Source organism: Plodia interpunctella, chromosome 24, assembly GCF_027563975.2.
Source record: "Plodia interpunctella isolate USDA-ARS_2022_Savannah chromosome 24, ilPloInte3.2, whole genome shotgun sequence".
Classification (NCBI taxonomy): domain Eukaryota; kingdom Metazoa; phylum Arthropoda; class Insecta; order Lepidoptera; family Pyralidae; genus Plodia; species Plodia interpunctella.
The window spans coordinates 1510702-1531504 of NC_071317.1; the positions used below are offsets into that span (position 1 = coordinate 1510702).

The 20803-nt window shown below is 35.9% G+C and overlaps 4 protein-coding genes across 6 annotated transcripts in view; 2 read left to right on the plus strand and 2 right to left on the minus strand.

The window, feature by feature from the left end:
- Positions 1-449: 449 nt before the first annotated feature.
- Positions 450-6576, plus strand: tex. Its single transcript, XM_053763900.1, has 7 exons — positions 450-788; positions 1213-1334; positions 1674-1809; positions 3194-3297; positions 4199-4360; positions 5101-5201; positions 6010-6576. The coding sequence occupies exons 1-7, from the start codon at positions 591-593 to the stop codon at positions 6168-6170; spliced, it is 984 nt and encodes a 327-aa protein (XP_053619875.1). The 5' UTR covers positions 450-590; the 3' UTR covers positions 6171-6576.
- Positions 6564-16172, minus strand: LOC128680618 (uncharacterized protein). Of its 3 annotated transcripts, none has more exons than XM_053763887.1 (7): positions 15706-16172; positions 14944-15239; positions 14241-14376; positions 9982-10202; positions 9169-9441; positions 7847-8073; positions 6564-7392 (listed from the first exon to the last, which is right to left on the minus strand). In XM_053763887.1, the coding sequence occupies exons 1-7, from the start codon at positions 16088-16090 to the stop codon at positions 7176-7178; spliced, it is 1755 nt and encodes a 584-aa protein (XP_053619862.1). In that variant the 5' UTR covers positions 16091-16172; the 3' UTR covers positions 6564-7175. The 3 variants fall into 3 exon arrangements, with proteins under 3 accessions (XP_053619862.1, XP_053619860.1, XP_053619863.1); XM_053763885.2 differs by having other exon boundaries at positions 14241-14424; positions 15706-16171; XM_053763888.1 differs by having other exon boundaries at positions 14241-14424; positions 14944-15253; positions 15706-15807.
- LOC128680626 (uncharacterized protein) lies at positions 10861-14162 on the minus strand. The gene is made up of 6 exons (XM_053763901.1): positions 13759-14162; positions 13327-13489; positions 12863-12995; positions 12158-12296; positions 11379-11500; positions 10861-11063 (listed from the first exon to the last, which is right to left on the minus strand). Exons 1-6 carry the CDS (start codon positions 13943-13945, stop codon positions 10875-10877), a joined length of 933 nt encoding a protein of 310 aa, XP_053619876.1. The 5' UTR covers positions 13946-14162; the 3' UTR covers positions 10861-10874.
- Positions 16173-16928: 756 nt separating the features above from the next.
- LOC128680624 (uncharacterized protein) overlaps positions 16929-20803 on the plus strand; it is a 29054-nt gene continuing 25179 nt past the window's right edge. Inside the window, exon 1 of the mRNA XM_053763898.2 lies at positions 16929-17075. Coding sequence (XP_053619873.1) covers positions 17074-17075 — 2 coding nt within the window. The 5' untranslated portion in view covers positions 16929-17073. The remainder of the gene's footprint in view (positions 17076-20803) is intronic.

The following is a 20803-nucleotide window of genomic DNA, read 5'->3' on the forward strand; positions in this document are numbered from 1 at the left end:
GTGTCACCAATCCAGGATTAATACTGCCCTTTTCAATAACCGCGTCAAAATCAGTGCTCTACATTCAAAGATGCAGAATAGGCGGATAAAATGTTCAATAACGCATGTGGATATCGTACGAGGCGACTATGGGATAAAAAACCTAGACTGCTGACAAAGACAGGCCACACACTATAGAGAGTTAATGTCAATCAGCAAAAAATGCAGCCGCGGTCATCTATTTGCGTTTTATGAAAACAGGATAAAGCAAACTATGCGTAGATTAGATAGTTTATCTTTTGACAAATATAGACTAGATTATACACAAACACTTAATAAAAAATATTGAATTATTATAGTGTTAAAGTTAAACCATCTGCGATATCAATTTATTTTGCTGCTATCTTTGTCTTGTTTAATGAAAATTGTAGTGTAGTTGTGTCAATGTCAAAATGCTGCAATGTTTTCCCTTTCCCGTTCTCGACTCAGTTTCGCGTTGAAGTTTCGTTCGGCGCTTGGGCTTGGGATTTGTTTTGTTTACTAATTTATATTAATAAATTAAACTAATTTAGCCCAAAAATATTTTAGAAGGTCCATAATAATTTGTGAATATGAAGGAACCAAAACAAACACCTATAGAGGATTTGGCTGAATTACGAAGCTATTTTGCATCTCATAATACGGTGCGGGAATATGTAGCCCATTCGTCTAAAGTACATTCAGTTGGCTGGTCTTGTGATGGCAGGAAATTAGCGTCAGGGTCCTACGATAAGAGTGTCGTGACCTTCAATCTCGAAAGAAATAGATTGGTGAGTAAAGTTACGTTTTCCAAAACATAACCTCTGTGTTGACTGTTGAACAAGATTTGACATAGAACCACGCACTAGGTGGTCGAAATCTATAAACGCATGAGTTATGTTTAATCACTCTCATTTCTGCTTTTTCCCAGTTGCGTTCGTGGTTTTGAAGCCATGAAACCTAGGACATATAAATAAAACCATAACATTTTTGAGATTCGACTATAATTTAACAACCGGCCGTCTGTCTGACATCAAACCTCCTTGGGAATGCTATTGTTGCTATATATAGCTGCCTAGGCTGTGTGTCCCTTCGTCGCCTCGTACGACATCCACATGAGGAAATGGAGTGGTTCTATTCTATGTTTAATAACTGACAAGTATACCCTATATAATAAATATGTAAAAGACAAATAATCTTTGAATGGTGTTTCAGGCACAAGATTTTGTGTTCCGAGGCCACACCGGGTCAGTAGACCAACTATGCTGGCATGCATCACACCCGGACTTGCTCAGCACGGCCAGTGGAGACAAGTCTGTTAGGATATGGGACACAAGGTGGGTACTTTAAGTGAAATCTATGTCAGATGAGTTTTCTTTTATCTAGCCTGTTAGGTGTTTTGTACCACTGCTGGGCAAAGGCCCTCATTTTTTTCCACTCATCTCTCTCCATAGCAAGTTCTGGCTATCTGGGTAGACTTTTGTCAGTGTCGTCCCGCCATCTCTTTCTGGGACTGCATCTTCCTCTGCGGCCATCCAGGGTCCAGAAGGTAGCCAGTTTAGCCCAACTCTCTGGCCACATTGACAAATGTTTCCCGCCGGGTCCAGCTTCAGTCTAGCAGTTTAATGATTTAAATCAAATATGAACATAATATAATATATTGTCAATTTTGCCAGATCACACAAATGTGCTGCAATAATACCCACAAAAGGGGAGAACATAAACATAGCATGGTCACCAAATGGCAGCACCATAGCAGTGGGAAACAAAGAGGACCTTGTCTCTTTCATTGACACTAAAACCTATAAAGTGGTAAGTTGTATAATCCTATCCTTGCATATTAATGACTAGCTGATGACCGCAACTAGTTCGCGTGACTGAACAATTTTTGGTAAGGAGTCAAAATTATTAGAGATTTTTTTTACAGACAAAGCGTAACAATACCTATAAATAATATAAACGACCATCATGGGTATGCATCAGGTGTTCTAGATCTTCAATTTTTATACCTCAACAGAAAATGCTCATCAGACTGAACAACTTTTGTTAGGGCGTCATTTCTATATTTCCTATTAGTTTAGCCGTACCATCATGGGTCTACATCAGGTGTTCCAGATCTTCAATTTTTATACCTCAACAGAAAATGCTCATCAGGCTGAACAACTTTTGTTAGGGCGTCATTTCTATATTTCCTATAGTTTAGCTGTACCATCATTGTTCTCCATCTGGTGTTCCAGTTTTCAAAATCATTTATACCATATATTTTGCCCAAGCTTAATAGCTATATAACAAAAAAGTTTCATTCAAATCCAGTAGTTCCGAAGATTAACGTGTACAAACAGACAGACATACAGACATTTGTCAAATTCTTTCTCAGTTACTATGACTCTATCGCCTAATTTTATTTTTTTGAAAATATATTCAATGTACAGGATTTTTTTTCTACTGTTTTATATGTGTTGATCAATAATGATTTTTGTACGATTTCACCAAACGATGAAAATAAATAGTGATTCCTAAGGAAAGTTTAGATCTATTATTTATTATGGTTTAACCCATGCGAAGCCGGGATGGGCTGCTAGTTTAATAGTAAGCCTGAGTATCTTTGTTCTCATGTTTATCAACTATTAAGATTCTCTTTTTCTTCTGCATTACCTTAAATAGTTCATGAACATATAGATTGAGATTTAGTACATGTTAAAACTCATTTTGTATTCCAAATCCTTCAAGAAACATATCCAAATTTACTTAAATGTAAAAGTGGCTCTACAATCTAAATATCTGGTACAGTCAACAGCACATCAACCTACGCAAACACATTGTAAACTCGCCGCTATAACCGAGCCATAGAGGTTCATGAAGGATAATTTGATGTGCTGTTGAATGTACACCTTGATTTCAAATTATTTGATGAATATTGTTGCAAAGTTGTAATTTTGATGTACATGCATATATAAAATATTGATAATTGCGTGTGCGTTTTGCGCCCTCTTAAGGCGCTAAATACCCTTTTTCTATTTAGTCGACTGTGACTACATTGTGTAATGTTAACCTATAATCCTTTCTAATAAAATTATTTACCTTAGTTTAGCATAATCTGTTGTATTTTTTATTTTTCGCTAAGAAAAAAAAAATGTGATGGTGAGCGCTGCTGTGCAGGTTGCGCCCTCTTAAGCAATAAATCAAATATTTTCAGGTAACAGAAGAGCAATTCAACTTTGAAGTTAATGAGATCTCGTGGAATCTGACTTCGGATTTGTTCTTCTTGACTAACGGGCTTGGATGTGTGCACATCATGACGTAAGTTTACTTAAGAACATAAGCGATGGTGACCTAGTGGTTAAGATGCTCGCTTTTGATCGAATATTATTTGGTGTGTGTAGCGGGATTTTGCTATTCACGACTAACCATCGAGTCGATTCGCAGTGAGACGCAGCTAACCAATCACAGTGCGTCGTCGACAAGCACACCGCAATGTTATTGGTTCGATTCAACTCGATAGTGAGAAGTGAATTGTATTCGTACTTTGCATTGAGATGGGGTTGTGTGTTGCTATAATACACACAGTTACCTCTGCAATATTTTTGCTTTTTGTGTCTATGTATTATATTGTTGTATATCATATCATTATCTACTCGACCACTGTTCTTGAAATTTTACATATATACATACATATAGTTTGTAGTATGGAGAAGGATAGAAAACTTCTCATCCCGAAAAAATAACTCAATGGAACAGTATAAAACAACAGGTTTATGTCAGGTCGTACCTATGTATAAAACAGGCTATACAGTAGTATAAAGACGCATAAGGTACATAGAGACTAACATCTTTTGTTCTACGACTTTTGTCTAAACGTAATAAATACAAAAAAAAAAACATTTTTATAGTTTTAATGTCGTTTCTATAAAACGTTAACTCTAAGTTCGATTCCGCTATATAACGCTACTGTACTGTTTTATGTTGCTTGGGTACTACATAGATGTGTAGAATCGCAAATTAGATCACAAAAAATCGTAGAACAAATGTTGCTTGTTTTGATGTACCCAAGTAGTCTTTAGGAGGTTTTGCGTTCGATACCAGTAACCCTGTACAATTGAAGGAGATCGTCAGCTATGATATATAATATGAAATTTAGCATGTTTTATAGTGTAAGATGTAAAGAATGAACAACAAAGGTTTCCCGTCGGATGTGAGGCAGGTACCCGTCGCTGGAGCTGCAGACGGTGCTGAAGGCGCACCCGGGCACGTGTATCTGCATTGAGCACGACCGCAGCGGGCGCTACTTCGCGACCGGCTCCGCGGACGCGCTCGTGTCGCTGTGGGACGTGCGCGACCTCGCCTGTCTCCGCGTCTTCTCGCGGTGGGTATCACTTGTGGTCCCCACATGAGTGGTCGTTCGGAGATGTGATAGCCCGTCGTTAATGTGAACAGACCACCAGCGCAAAAGTGCTTATCGTAACTAATATTATAAATGCGAAAGTAAGTTTTTTTGTTACCCCTTCACGCTCTATCTACTCAACCAATCTTCTTGAAATTTTGCATACGTGTTGTTTGAAGTATGGAGAAGGACATAGGGTACCTTTTATTTCGGAAAAATAACTGTTCCCGCGGGAAATTAAGGCGGGCGAAGCTAGTTATATATTAAAAAATATATATTTATTTGCTAAGTTGGTATATTGTTTACATAGAGTCGTTGTTGGAGTCTACTCACTACTATATAGGATGGAAAAATGAATAATTTGATTAGAAATACAAATACGTGCATTCTCGTCGGCATGTGTCTGTTAGACATAGTGTAGCCGATGTGAGAGTGTTCTTATCATTCAAACTATTTACTTTTTTATTTTTTTTAACCCCCGACGCAAAAAGAGGGGTGTTATAAGTTTGACCCACTAAGGTTTGACTATCTGTGTACGTGGCACCGTAGCTCATCAACAACTGATGTACTGATTTGGATGTGGTTTTTTATTTGATAGCAAATTTTTATGTGGTGATTTCTTAGATATGATCAAAATCGGTTCAGCTGAAAAGTTGTAGCGAAAGTCGGGGTCTTTTTTAAATTTGTCTAATAAATAAACTTGTTTTATTATCGGTTCACAGTTTGGATTGGCCAGTGCGCACACTGTCGTTCAGCTTCGATGGCAGGCTACTAGCGTCCGCCAGCGAAGACCACATCATAGACATTGGTGATACTGAGACGGGTAATATGTTTTAAATTATTATCGGTGGACATGCATACTGTCCTACTTATAAATGCGGAAGTTTGTGGGGATGATGTGTGTGTATTTTTATAAATATGCGAAAGATTGTGGGGATGTGTGTATGTATGTTTGTTAGTCTTTCACGCAAAATCTACTAGACCGATTGTTATGAAATTTGGTACACGGCTAGAATATAACCTGGAATAACACATAGGGTACTTTTTATTCCGAAATACCCACGGGAGCGAAGCCCCGGGGCGCAGCTAGTAATATTATAAACGTGAAAGTCTATTTGTCATGCTTTCACAGCATCATGTACTGCTGGAATAGGTGGCCACATGTTTACCCGTCCGCTAAAACAAAAGCGTAACACAGGCTCCTAACTTCAGGCGTGCATGGATAAAACTAGGAGAGTGGAGGAAACTCTGATTACCAGCTAGACTATAAGTCGACCGCGCGAGTGAATGAGCAGCATTACTAGTCTATAGAGCGCTATAAAGTTTGTTTTCTCTTAAAAGTTTCATTTAAAGTAAGTAATTGGAAGCATGGCTTTTTTTAGCTTAGTCTGATATAGTTTGCTTTTTCTTAAAAGTCTTATTATGTAAACAATCCTTTTATTTTAGATTTTTTTTAGATTAGGTTTGAATTATTTGATAATGCAGGTCGCAAGTGACGAGAACGGGCAAGGAAAAATATATGAAGAAAATTCGACTTTAATTCCGTGAAGATTGTTTACATGTTAGGACTCGTAAGAAAAAAATACGCTAGACCGTTGTCCAAAACAATAGATTCTCCTTTAATATCTCAGGTGAGAAAGTAGCTGAGATTCCCGTCCAGGCGTCAACGTTCACAGTGGCGTGGCACCCCTCCAGATACCTCGTGGCGTTCGCGTGCGAAGACAAGGAGCCTCCAGAGAGGAAGCGCGACGCCGGCAACCTCAAGTTGTGGGGGCTGCCCAGCTCCTCGTAGACTCTGTGCGCTTGTGATAAGGTTGTAATTTGTTTGGCAATGACAAATTAAATTTGACGATTTCCAAGCATGGAATGTGACTGTCCAGCTCCTCGTGGACTCTGTGAGCTTGTAATAAGGTTCCAATTTGTTTGGCAACGACAAATGAAATTGGACGATTTTCAAACATGGAATACGACTATGTGTTTGCGATATGTAATTTTCAATTTTGTTTGGCGACAAATTAAATTAGTTCAGGACTTTGTGTGCTTGTGATAGGGTTCAATTTTGTTTGATGTCGATAATTTTCTCTGTCTACGGTTATTGACTTAATATTCCTTAATAGAGCGAACGCTCATTTTGTAAATATTGTGTTACTTACTATAAGTTGATATTTTTTAAATAATAATTTAATTAAAATTTATAACCGTATTTTATTTCTTGAACACAAAAAATACATTTACATAATTTTATTCTACTATTGTAGTCATCTCAGCTTCATTCATAAAATACATTTATCTCAAGTTTTTTTATTATGGTAGTAATTATCAAACTTAATTTTCAAAATATAACCTCCAAAAGTGTTACAATGGATTATAATTTAAAATATGACCCGGAATTACTACAATAAAATAAATATCGACTTTATTCGAGTTATCTATCACGAGCATTAGATAAATCATCTGTCATGATCATTTGATTTCTCATGGCGTATCTATTTTCCAATAACCATATCCTAACTAATATTATAAATGCGAAAGTAAGTTTATTTGTTACCTCTTCCCGCTCTATCTGTTCAACCAATCTTCTTGAAATTTCGCTAAATGTAGTTTGAAGTATAGAAAATGACATAGGGTAAATAACTATTTCCGCGGGAAACAGCTAGTTTTCCACAAGACCTAAAAAAATGACTTTCGGAAAACTGTTTTGTAATATTTCTTTAAGTTACACTGCTTCTAGTGCATCACTTAATTCGAAATTTATTTCTGTGCGCTTGTAAACATTTATCTGTCTCTTTCAGTCTATCTACCAAGCTTCCACCTGTAATCTCCCGTCCCTTTCCAAATCCTTCACCATCTGTCTAGCGTCACTCACGCCAGCCTTCGCGAACACGTCTACAAACGCGTCGCGTACGTTATCTGGCATGTTTTTCGCGTTCCCCGATATGTATATGCACGCTTTCTCGGAGTTTATTAGACGCCATAATAGGTCCGCGTTTTCGACTATTTTGTGTTGGACGTACCTGGAAATTAAGACAAAAAAGTATATTTTTTTAAATTACTAAGTACGCATGTTTCCAACAAAAAAAAAAAAAAACTACATCAAATTAGGTCGATCTGCTTGGAAGCCACGATGCGACAGATATTAAAAAAAACTTATAACACCTTCTTGTTTGAGTCCTGGGTTAATTATTCACATTATTAACATATACCATTACATGTTGTAAATAATATTTTGTTTGAAAGATGACTTCTAACTGTAACGCGTGTGGGATTATTTTGCATTGCGTTATTTATTTATGGTAACACTAAAAATTCCCTCCGGAATGATTAGTCAACTTTCCCAAACTGTAAATTTTCTTTCCCAATCCATCCACTTCTGTTTCTCATCAGTTACTTGTCTCCATGGTCTGCTTATATATTTGCAGCAATCAAGTTTTATAATAATCTCAGGAAGCCATAATCAATCAAACTCACACTTTATTATCTTGATCCCTCGAGAAAGCACAGTACAGCGACACCTTTCCATCTCTCTCCCACTTCTCTAACTCCTCTTTGCAGTGGAAATCCTTATTCCTGTAGCGACATCCGAAGAACAAATGAATAACGTCTTTGTCCAGCGTGTTACGGTAATCTCGCTCTTGTAGCAAGCTGCGGAAGGGTGCAATTCCTGTGCCTGGCCCGATCAGGATGCTGGGAGTTTTCTGAAATAATTGTTGTTAATAAAAACAAGCTGCATGCTACATAAATTTACATTTAAAAAATGGCAAGCCCTTCTGGCATAAAAGGGACCAACATTGTTTGAATGAGTTTCTTTCGGCATTTCTTCTCAGCAATGGTCGTTCCGAAATGCTAGTAGTTTGTAGCTTTGGTAAACATCATTTAATTTAGAATATGACGTGAAAAAGTGCCTGTGAAGGCCTAATTTCTGAATAAATGTTTTGATTTTGACAGAAACAAGTAAAACAGAACTTTATTAGCGAAATCCATGAAAATTAAAATTGAAAGTATGTTCAGCACCTTTATAAAGTAATGTTTCAGTTTAATGCCGGCTCCACACTATCGCGGATTCAGCGAACTTTGACGGGATTCAGAATACATTGCTGGCTTTTGATAAAAGCACTCATGCAAATTACGCAATGTTCATGCATTCGTGTCGGCGTTCGACAAAGTGTGGAGCCGGCATTAAACTGAAACATTACTTGATAAAGGTGCTGAAGATACTAGATTAGATGATACTTATCAACATTTTATTTTTTTAATATTCATGGTTTTCGCTAATGAATAAAAGGAATTGATGAAAATGTGATGGCGGCGCTAGTGTGCGCGTATGAATGAAGCCATAAATAAAAAACACAGTTTTATCCAATAGCATCCTTATCCTCACATATTATAAAACAAAGTCCTCTCTGTTGCATCCTCTGTTGTAACTGTTGCATCTGTCTGACGATAACAAACAAATATAACTACTTTTAAACTTTCGCGTTGCGTATATATATATATATATATATATATATATATATATATATATATATATATATATATATATATATATATATATATATAACTCTTGCGTTACTGAGTGACTGACTGACAACGCACAGCCGAAACTACTAGGCATAGAAAACCGAAACTTGGCATGTAGGTTCCTAGGACAGTGTAGGGGAGCACTAAGAAGGGCACTCTGAAATTCCCATGGGAAACGAATTTTTACTCACATATGAAAAAGCTAGTTATATATAACAGGTATTTGTTTAGTATATAACAAACAAGTATTTTCTAAGTTTACATAAACTTACCAAGTCTGTAGGGAACTTTATAGATCCTTTTTTGATCCAACCAAAAACCCGATCGCCGACGTTCAGATTCTTCAGCCAATTGGAAGTTAAACCCAGCCTAGGTTTCTTTAGCTTAGTCTGATAGTTGACCACGGCGACTATGAGGTCCAGTTGCCCACTGTTGGGCAAGCAGCTGCTGGCGATGGAGAAGGAGCGGGGTTTTATTGAGGAGAACAGTTCGAAGAGTATTTCGATTGTGAGCGTCGCTGCTGATTTGTGGAAGTCGTGCAGGACCTGGAATGAGCGATTGTAGTCACTTCTTTTTGGCGCGTTCTAAATCCATACTTACTAATATTTTATTTTTGTTTATTGATTAAGTTTGGATAATAAATAAATAAATATTATTGTATAGATTTGTATTTTTGTTTGTAATGAAATAAACTCAAAAACTACGGGTCCGATTTTAGTCAAATTCGGCACAGAGATTGATGAAATGTTCTGGAGTAACATAGGCTACATACACGAATAACACGAATGTAATTCTCGGCGATGTCCTGTAAAGGCAATTCATGATCTGATCGATGACATACAAAATTATGCATTTGTGTAATAACACGAATGCATGAATTTTGTATGTGCAGCAGGCTACCTTTTTTTTGGTTTTATCCGATCGAAGCCGGTACGGGCCACTAGTCTATTAATAAATTAGCCCATAAGTGATACTCGGTAAGCATGTTCCTTGAAATAAAGCTTCGCGACGTCACTGTCCTGAATGCAACCGGGAAGGCGCGAATTTAAGAGAGAGAGAGAGAGGTAATAGAATGATAGTATTACCTCCAGTATGGTCCTCTTCGGCCTTCTACAGTAATTCAACCAGTCCTCTTGTCCTTCAGCGGTACTGAGCTCAATACACTTGTCCCTTTCTAGCCTATCCTCGGATACCAGCGCGAGAAGAGAGAAGACATACTGAGTAGGGTACGCTTTGAGGTCCCAGAATTGTGAGGCTATGTCGTGCATCGTTAGAGGAGTACGGAGGTATTCTGGTACGGGCATGTCTGTGAGAATGTGCAAATTATTCAATTTATTTACGTATATACTAAATGTTACCCGGGGCTTCGCTCCCGTGGGAATTTTGAAATAAAACATAGCCTATAGCAATCTTGGATAATGTACCTTTCTAATGGGAAAACAATTTTTGAAATCGGTTCGGTAGTTTCGGAAATTACCCGCCTCAAACATACAACCGCGTAGGTACCTCTTTATAATAATAGTATATATATTAATAGCTATAATTTCTAACTCATCGCCGACTGACAAGCACATTTATGCATTGTGTTGTGGTCGATTTTTCGCGCTAGAATGCTCTCACGCGCATGAATAATCGAATTTTAAAATACCATCAAAAGCAATGATAATTTGTGTTCCATATATTTTTGTTGCTGAAGTTCCTACAGTTCAACATTCAACGAACTGTTCTGACGAACTTAAAATTATTTTTTGTTAGATTTTGTCAGGTATCTTTTTAAGTTAACAAACTCAAAAAATGCAAGTAACAAGTTTTGCAGGGCGCGGCTCGGCGCAGTGAATCCGAAACCGACAGCATTTGCCATATATGCGTTTTTGTATTTTCCGCACCCAGCCGTGGGAGAGGCCTATGTCCAGCAGTGGGCTGCTATAGGATAAACATATAATGAGAAAATAAAAACTCAAATGTATAAAAATAATGTTTATTCCTCATTCTCCTGCCAGCCGTCCTCATCGCTAAGGAATCTCCTCTTGGCCGCGGTGTTCATGTACGGCCTGAGCGCCCATTCAGTGTCCGCCGCAGATAACGAGTCGAGAGTGCCCAGCTTTATCTCGTACAGCTTCATTTGGAACCTAGGACCTATCTCCGAGAGCTCTATGCCTTTACCTGCCTGAAAACGAAAAAAAATACATAATTTATTATACTTACATTATTATAAAACAAAGTCCTCTGCTACATTTGTATGTTAAACTCAAAACTACTGTACTACAAGGATTTTCATGTGGTTCTCATGTGATTCCTGAGGAAGGTTTGGGTGTATAATTTATTATGTTTTTACCCGTGCGAAGCCGGGACGAGGCGCTAGTGATATAGTAATTTTTATTTCCGTAACAAAGAATATGATATTTTCATAATAATCCCATTTTGAACGAATATAAAATCATGGAAAAATTTTACTAAATCAAAACTATATAAAATAGTGTACCTTTCTATATGTGTGTTGCCTGAAGCATATATAGTCGTCGTGATTAGCGAACGTGATGACTCTCTTCGAATCTGGCTTCGGCACCGGGAAAAGATATCTTAGAATACTTTTAGTTCTTAGTCCTGTAAGCAAAACAAACAAATTTAACAACCAAATAATTTTTTTTATGGAAACCACTTTATCTAAAATCAAATAGTATAGTGTTAATGAGATAGAAGCATATTATAAATTTTATTGTATCTTACTTAAAGATATAGAAAAAATCTTACTTAAAAATATAGAACAAAACCTTTATTTGGTCAAATATAATCTTAACTAATATTATAAATGCGAAAGTAAGTTTATTTATTTATTTATTTGTTACCTCTTCACCCTTTAACTACTCAACTTTGAAATGAAACTTTTAAATTTTGCATACAAATGTATGTGTTTTGCATTCAGTTTGAAGTATATAAGACATAGAGTACCTTTCATCCTGGAAAAAATAACTGCTCCCGCGGGAAATTAATGTGGACGGAGCCGCGGGCAAAAGCTAGTAATATATACAGCACAGTACAAATAAAAACAAATGTAATGGTTATAGTATAATATCTTCATTCCTTATGGTTTAGTTTAGACAGAGCCAAGAGTTAACGAATCTGAGAGGCTATATCCGCCAAAATGGCGGGTTTATTTGTATAATAATATAGGTTGCTAGCTTATCACCTATAAGAATCTTGATAGTCCTTGATTGACTTTTACAACTCAACAAAAAAGTTTAGTAGATCAGTAGTACTTACCAAGATCTGATTTAAAGTTGTGGAAGATCAAATGTGGGTATTGCTCACTCATTGGTGCAATGTCCGGGATGTCATGTCTCATCACGACCCCGGACATAGTGAACGACGCTGTGGGGCCGTGCGGCAAATGACATATCACCTGTGAACAATATTACTGGATAATATATAGCATATTTATGAATAGTGCAAGCCTAGATGGCTGATCACATAAAGTGCATTGAAGCCTTGTCAAAAATTTAGAAAAAAAAATTGATGTCTGATAGGTAGCAACACCAAGGAGAGTTGACATACCACATCTGTATTTGTTTTTTTTTTTGTAGAAAATGATTTATACAAAAAAAGCAAATACAGATATTTTTACATTACTGGTAACTTTTGACAACAAATTTGAATAGTATTTATCATCAATGAATTACATATATTGAATAAATTGTAGTGGGAGCCAGGTTATCATGCTCGACTGCCACAAAGGGAAGATCTTCCCGCCAGACTAGGTATTACACCTGGGGAACCGCGCGCGACAGATGATGTCATGTCGGAGGTATATATGCTTTCAATCGATAACATACTGTCTGCGCGGTCTAGGCTTGTTTAGCTTCTCTAGTGAGTCGACCATAGTTTCGTGAATCTTTGACGTGATTTCAATAGTCGGCTATTCAAAAAAATTGAGTTGAATAAAGAGTTTAGATTTCTTTTTTGACTTACCAGACTATCAGGCACACCCCTGTGCTCATGGACCACAATAAAGTCAGTGACCTCATTGGCTTTGCACGCGTGTATCAGTTGAGACATCTCGTAACCACCTCGGTTCATCCTCTGACTGTTTGGGAATATCAGTCTGCAATATTCAAAAGAAATTTTATTTTGTCAGTGTGACAAAACACTACTCCAATGGATACTAAATATTGAAATGGTATGAACAGCTATGACCTTAACTTTTTGGGCAGTTTTTAATGAAATTACAGATATAAATGTACAAGCAAATCCCAGATTAGTAGAGTTCTAGTTGCCTTTAGTATAGTAGTACAAAAGATTAGAAATATGCCCAACACTGGAACATATTAGCTATTTAAAAAAAATTAAGAGGAAGATATATGACATACAGAGAAGATAGAAAATTAGTTAATAATAGGCCCAAATGCATAAATAATCATACAGAATTTACAAACCTTAACTCTTTGACAAACATCTTGAGCCTAGCACTTGGCTCTCGGGACGTTGTGATCATGATCTTAGGATCGTCGACCCCAGCGTATCTGTACTCATCATCCTGAGAGTTGAGGGTGTTGGTGCCACCGCTGATGCCACCAATCACGGCCGCACGCTCTGGACCTAAAAATATTATAGCAAGATTGTGTTTATGACTTGATTTTTATACATCATAATGTATATTTGTGATATTTAAGAGATAATAGAAAGAAGAATATACCTATGTATGTTTACTAGTATTATCAGAAGCAATCCAATCAAAAATACAATTTAATTAAAGCAGAAAAGTTAGTAAACAATATGAATTTAATTTAAGTTAGGTTAGTTTCAAAATTGCAAAACTTTATCACCGAAAGAATTTGTAAATTGTTATTTATTTAAAGGAAACTTACCTTTGTCCTCAAACTCTATTCTTTTCTGCAAGGCGATGGCTTCTTTCCTCAAATCACCATGGATAGGAATGTTTTCTTCCAAACTACGTTTCAGCTGATCTTTTTTCGCCTGTATACTTTTCTGTTTGTCTTCAGCAGACTTCCTGTACAAGTATTCGCGGCGCAAACGCGCCTGCCGTCGAAGCATTGTAATATTTTAAAGTTTTAATTATCAAAACACATTATTCTTCTGACGTTCACTATTTCCATTTCATCACAGCACGTGGATATGACATGACATGTCAAATGAATTACCCATGACAGTGACATTGAAACGTATTATTTTGTTATTTTCCCGATAAATATGCGTTTCGTTTTTGCTTTGAATATTTTTTAATACTATGATTACGTTTCAAACAAAACTCTGAAACTGTTAATAAATTCGCGAATATTTATTAATAGCATAGCATCAGGTGAAACTTGTTTCCTAAATGACTACTTACCTTCATAAAATTCTTCAACTAGCAATCTGTAATGTGGTTTTATATCAATGTTGTGTGTTTCAAATATTCCAAAAAGATCATCAACATCTTCCTCACTATTCCGGGGCCTGATGTTGAAGATATCCCCAGGAACATACTGCAAAATTTTATCTTGTACTGTTTGAAAAGTCATCAATCTCACATCCTGAAATAAAGTTCTAGTATTGAACAATTTTACATGGAACTAGCTTTTGCTCGCGACTACCGCCCGCGTGAATTTCTATGCAAAAGCAGAATAGACATGATTTTCATATAAATTTCACCATATTCATGTTTGAACAGGGATCTTTAACCAAATTTTATCAAAATTGGTTCAGCGGTTTAACCATGAAAGCATAACAGATAGATAGACAGACAGACTTTCGCTTTTAGAATATTAGTATGGATACAAATATAATATTATATTATATAGAATGAATATAGGAACATCAATTATAAAAAAAAAACAAAATAGGCAGTTAAGGTGGGTTAAAAACTGGCATTTATTTATGAACACTAAAAAGATAACTTTTTTCAGATGTAATTCTATGTACCTACCACTCTATGACATTTAAGTTATTGGTCATTTAGATCATTTTGTCTCTCGTCATAAAAAAAATCTTACAATTCACAAAGTATTATTCCTTGTAAGTTTCAAAAACAACAATAATATAATATTCCTCACCTGAAAATGTGATTCATTAGTAGTCCTTTCATTTTTCTCAATCTCAAACAGTATTGCATTCAAATAGGTATCCCTCGTACCCTTGCCATAGTAAATATCATCATCAATACAGTTGTTGGAATGATTATTTTTAAATTCACCTTTTAGTAGAGACACTTTCCATCTCGGAATGAATTTGGATCCCAATTTGTCGGGCTGTATGTCTGGATGACTTTGTTCTAGGATTGCGTAATATTGCTTAAGCCACGGAATCATTACAGCATCGTGTCCTAAGTCGTGCTGATAGTCACAGAGGCCTGAAATTAATAGACTACAACTACATAGTATAAAAAAGTCTCCCTCAACCTCTGTCTATTTCTAAGCTTTTGTTTTTTAAACCATACAACGGATTTTTGTGCAGTTTTCACTGCTATTCATTTCTCAAGGTTATTCTAGTGTATAGCCGGGCCTACCTAACTAGGCTCTAGATATCACAATGTCTGTTATTTAGGACACAGTCCCAAATAAAATGTGTCACTTTGGTCTAAAGCAACATTTTGAATTTGTGAATGTGTCCCATTTTTCCATTCAGAAATAGTTGTGCTTGTTACTCAAGTTAATCTAAATTAAACTGTTTCAGCAGAGGTCTCATTTTATACAAAAATTGTAATAATACTTCTCTCTATTTTATCTAAATGTTTTCCCGGTCCCTTTCCTTGCCTTAGAGCATCGAGCCTAGAGTCAGCTAAGTCTACAGAAATATAGAAATTATATAATCCTCACCAATATCAATCAGTGGTGTAGCTCCTAATTGTATTAATCGTTTATGCAGTTTCTTTCCAACAAAATTAAACTTTGCATAAGTCGAGTCTCCCAAGCCGAGAACACCAAATTTGAGTCTTAATAAAGAGTTGGCTGGGAGACTTTTCCTTAGCAGAAACTTCCAAAACTTTTTCATATTATCCGGTTCATCACCCTGGCCTGTCGTGGCACAAACGAATATAGCGTATTCTTCGTGAATAAGCCGGGAAATTGGGTAATCATCCATGGGTTGTACTGGTCCACGAAAACCTAATAATTTCAATGATCGCCATATTCTTTCAGCGATTTCTTGGGCTGTAAATGTTTGGCTTCCATATAATACAACAATTCTACTTATATCCGACATGGGTTATAAATATTTTTTATTGATTCACAGTAAAAATCTTAAATTAAAAAGTTAAGGTTACCGAACTGTCAAAAACAGCTGATTGACATTATTTTTTTTACATATTTTTTCAGAGCACATCTCCATATACAATACAGCCATACTTCAACAAAACAAAACGCGAATCTCTTGCCGCCCGCCGGCCCTTAATAAATCGCTCTTTACAATATAGGTACTGTCATGTCATTGTATATGTATATCTGGAACATGGAATTAGTAGTTACTTCCGTACGGAGTACCTACTAATTCCATGGTCTTGAACCAAAGTCAAGAAAATGACAGTCTAGTGTAACCATTAGAGATAGAAGATTTTCTCCGGCTAATCTAATACGAAGTGGCAGATTGGCGAGGGACAAAAGTTGTCATATTTCTTCTCATGTATTTCTAACGGGCACATGGATTTAATGTACTTTGTACAACTTCATATCATGGATTTAATAAGTACTTCGTGGAGTACCTCCATAGGGCACACCTCCTTTGTGTTTGAACAAAATGGAAGATATGACGGAGTCTATAGCTTTCTCTGTCTATATTTTGACAACTAGCAACTTTTGATGAGTCTTTATTTTTTATACTTTTTTCTTGAATTTGAATACCTATAGTTAAATAGGTGACCGTAATTATTTATTTTTGTACCTAATTACAAATACCTACCAATCTAAAAACAGTCTAGCAAAAGCAGCGGAGTCCAAAATTACAAAGTAATTTCACCCTCTTTCCGGCGCGTAGCAAAATCCCGCTCAATACCTACAACTTATTTCTTTTCTCTATCACGCTTACGCGTAGTCAATGATCTGTCTCTCTCACCATTGGCGCACGGCAGTCTCGCGGGTCCAGTTGGCGGGCTAAGTCGCTCCACTCGAAAAACGCGGGAAAAATCAGTGCAGTGACCTTTAATTAAAAATAATTTTGTGGTACAAAATATATAATTTAAAACAATAAATATGTAAGTATTTTCTAGATTTTCGCTAATTTATTAAAAGTTTCCAAAAGAAAAATTCGATTTGATATTTCTAAAAAACATTTTCTCTAGGTAGGTATTTTAAGTTTTGAAATGACTTTCTTCTTTTCATTTCTCTTATCATACTATTTTTACTCAGAAACAAAAGCATACCTATCTAAATAAAATAATGACCCTTAGTTCACAGGGCGTTGATAAGAGCATCATCTGGCATGAGATTTATCGCAAGAGTTATATTATCGGCAATACCTAATAATTTATTTATATTCTAAACAAGGCAATGTGTTGATTTAAATAGGAATGTAGACTTCCCCATGTACTTTATTAAGTGCCCTGCTACTATTATAACTATACCTACTACTACTATTTAAGGTAGTTACTTGTATCTTAATCTTTCAGTAAAAAAACAATTCATCATTAATTTTCCTGAGTGTAGTACGTAAGAGCCGACTAAGGGATAAATGCGGGCTAACCGTCTGAGTTGCCTATTTGAGAATTGCAATATTAACGGTTACGTATTGCCCTATAAAGTACTTACGTGTGGATCACGTTTGAAGGTTTTTATTGAATTGAGTAGTCAGTTATTGAGACCATTCTTACGGGATAGACAGAGCCAAGAGTTTCGAAACTGGAAAGCCACGTTTAGCTGTATGGCGGGATTATTTAATTCAATAGGAATTGAGATTAAACGGTCAATCGCCTACGGAAAGAATCTCCAGGTTTTCCGCCGCGTCTTTCTGTATGTTTGCGATAAACTCAATAACTACTGCGGTTTTGACCAGTATATAGGTAGTGGGATTCCTGAAGTAGGTTTGGGTGTATACTTAATTTATTTTGTTGTTGTATTATTAACATACATATCAGTGCAAATATAAAATTTACAATTAGTAAAAAGGAAAAAAAGATCTCAGATTTCCTAAGCAGCCCCGGGTTAAGTTATATCATTATATTCACGTGACACAGTATATCGGTTTTTTTAGCAACGTCGTTATTAAAAGAAAACAATCTTGACCTTTAACTTTCCGGATTTGTTGGATTGTAAAGTAAATATTAAGACTATATTTCATGTATTACATAATATAGATACCTATATGAAGTAATTAAAATGACACAAGGTTTTCTGGTGGATTTAACTAGTTGTATAAATTAAGAATCGATTTTAAAATTTCATAATGTGGCGCAAGATGATCTATAATTTGTAACAGTAATATAAACAAAATTGCGTAAGAATTTCAATTCGTTTTTATGGAATTTGTCTTATTTGTCTAACTGCGTCCCGGGGCTTTGCTCCTGTGGGAATATGGGTATGAAAAGTACCTTACGTCCTCAGAAACATATATCAACAAAAACCCCGGAATAATGTTAAAATAGTTTTGAATATCGGTTGAGTAGTTAAGAAGATTACCTCGTATAAACAGTTCCTTCGTGGCGATGATTATACGATGCAATTAAAAAAACTTCATGTGTTGCAATAAAACATTTAAAACTATGTTATAAATTGTCCATATAAAACGAATACAGGTACATTTAATTATCGTATTTTGTTATTTAAAAAAGTATGTATGTTAATCCAATATGGCGTCATGATAAGTATCTGACACGTGTCGTAGCTAAATCATGTTTACCGTGTCCGTGTGTAGGCCCGTATCGCCCGTATGCAACGATTCGCCGAATCTCGTAGACCACGCGTAGCGTGTTCGTAGGCCTTCGTAGCTCGCGTAGCGGGAGGGTTTACTATTCTGAATTTAATGAAAATTATGAAAATACTTAACAGTAGCTCCGCCCCCGGGGCTTCCCGTGAAAATTTCGAGATAAAATGTACCCTATAAGCTATTCCAGATTATATTCTATTCGTGTACTAAATTTCATAACAATCCGTCCAGTTGTTTTCGTTTGAAAGATTGACAAATATACACACATACATCTATACAATCTTTCGCATTCATAATATCAGTAGGATTCAATTTCACTATGTGGGCATTGCGGTTTATATATATTTCAGAATCAGAATCTTTGAAATATACCGGAAAAACAGGTTCTTTATTTGAATATTTCATGTAATATTTAAATAATGACCAACCAACCAACCTAACATAGATTGGTCATTATCGAAATAAATACCGGTTAGTTTACCTAACCTAAACTTAGCCTAATATTTCAAAAAGTACGAAATGTAAATTAAGTATATAAAACATACCTAATTAACATATGCTTGTTTACTTATTAACTACCTAAGACGAAGATTCAATGCTTGACATAATTACCTTTTATTAATATTTATGTGTAGTTACAAAAATTACCTACGTAAATCCATTTACCAACACAATCATAGCCAATGTTGTTTAAAATATCCAATAAAGTCTTGCTCCGCGTCTGTTTCTAAGCTTTGCAACGGATTTTTAGGCGTTATAGTTTGTCATTGTTATTTAGATCATTTGTTCCCGAAGATTTATAGACCTCGTACGAAACTGGGTTGGTGGTAAAAATAATAGTTTACCTGTAAACTGTATTTCACTTTACCAGCAAAACATCATTGAAAATTCGCATCAAAATGTATGAAGAATCAACGAAAGCCGACGGGATGTTGCGTCAGACGCGTCACCACGTGGCATCGATCCAGAATCTCAGACTCCGGAGGGGAGGGTCGATGCAGGGGAGGGTGGGGAAATAATAATAAGAAACGCACCCCGCTATGACGAGGAATTTTTCACTTCTACAAGAAAAAACATATATGATCTCTATGAATCGAAATGTTTGCAATTCTAATAATAATTAACTCATAAGAGTAACGTCTACTCGCCCATACAAAATAAGAAACCTTTGGAACTCTGAATATTATCCGTTTGAGTACTACTTTTCAGTATGTTATTGACACCATACAAAGAAATGGTACTCGTATGTCATCTTCAATGAATATGCTTTGTTTGGTAGTATCACACAGTCCCAGACATTCAATAAGGAACTATTGAATGTATATGATACAAAGAATAGAAATAAATTTAATCTCTGGGTAGTATATACTGAGTTTGTATTTAGGTATAATTTTAGTACACGGATAGGATAATTGAACAAGCACAAAAGGGTTTTTATGCCGACGTCCGTACACTTGCAGCTTATGTAAAAATATTATGTTCAAAAGCTTTTAGGCACACATCCATTGGATTATAATTTAGAACAATACCAACAAATGCTTATAATTTATCAATTATTGTATTGTAATCTGTTTCGTGTGTTAATAAATAAATAAAATATATATTCTTGTAGTTACAATTCGCATATTCATAAAAAAAGTTTTTTTTTTTATTTATGGCGTGTTGCCAACCCTAGTTCGATTTGACCTCAGTTCCTACCTTTGACCTGCCGCGCCGTTTGGGATGAACTTTCAACCAAATGGCCTGTGCATAATTTAAATAGCGACGCGGCGCTAAAAATAGATTGATTTCATTTCGCCCACTGCAAAATTGGTGCTCGCAGTTTCATCTGCATGGACTGATAAAGGTTTGTCATATCTGTCTGCATGCTAAAATTAGCATAACCAGTTTTCAGTCATTTTACAGTGAACATTTTCTATAGAAAATGTATATTTTTGAGTTACGATGTTTATAACTTACATGCAAAATGTTTAAATAATTTTTTTTCCGTTCCGTACCTCTAAAGGTAAAACAAGAAAACCGTCATTTCGTTGTCCCTTGATTTTGTAGCAGGTAATAAAA

Excerpts from the sequence above, each read along its gene's own strand:
- tex (XM_053763900.1), top strand. The coding sequence starts at position 591 with ATGAAGGAACCAAAACAAACACCTATAGAGGATTTGGCTGAATTACGA. Across the intron at positions 789-1,212 it reads ATCTCGAAAGAAATAGATTG|GCACAAGATTTTGTGTTCCG; the intron begins GTGAGTAAAGTT and ends ATGGTGTTTCAG. Across the intron at positions 3,298-4,198 it reads GGATGTGTGCACATCATGAC|GTACCCGTCGCTGGAGCTGC; the intron begins GTAAGTTTACTT and ends GATGTGAGGCAG.
- LOC128680626 (XM_053763901.1), bottom strand. The coding sequence starts at position 13,945 with ATGCTTCGACGGCAGGCGCGTTTGCGCCGCGAATACTTGTACAGGAAG. Across the intron at positions 12,996-13,326 it reads ATGTTTGTCAAAGAGTTAAG|ACTGATATTCCCAAACAGTC; the intron begins GTTTGTAAATTC and ends TGAATATTGCAG. Across the intron at positions 12,297-12,862 it reads GGGGTGTGCCTGATAGTCTG|GTGATATGTCATTTGCCGCA; the intron begins GTAAGTCAAAAA and ends TATTGTTCACAG.
- LOC128680618 (XM_053763885.2), bottom strand. The coding sequence starts at position 16,090 with ATGTCGGATATAAGTAGAATTGTTGTATTATATGGAAGCCAAACATTT. Across the intron at positions 9,442-9,981 it reads CGAAGAGGACCATACTGGAG|GTCCTGCACGACTTCCACAA; the intron begins GTAATACTATCA and ends CGCTCATTCCAG. Across the intron at positions 7,393-7,846 it reads AGGGATCAAGATAATAAAGT|GTACGTCCAACACAAAATAG; the intron begins GTGAGTTTGATT and ends CTTAATTTCCAG.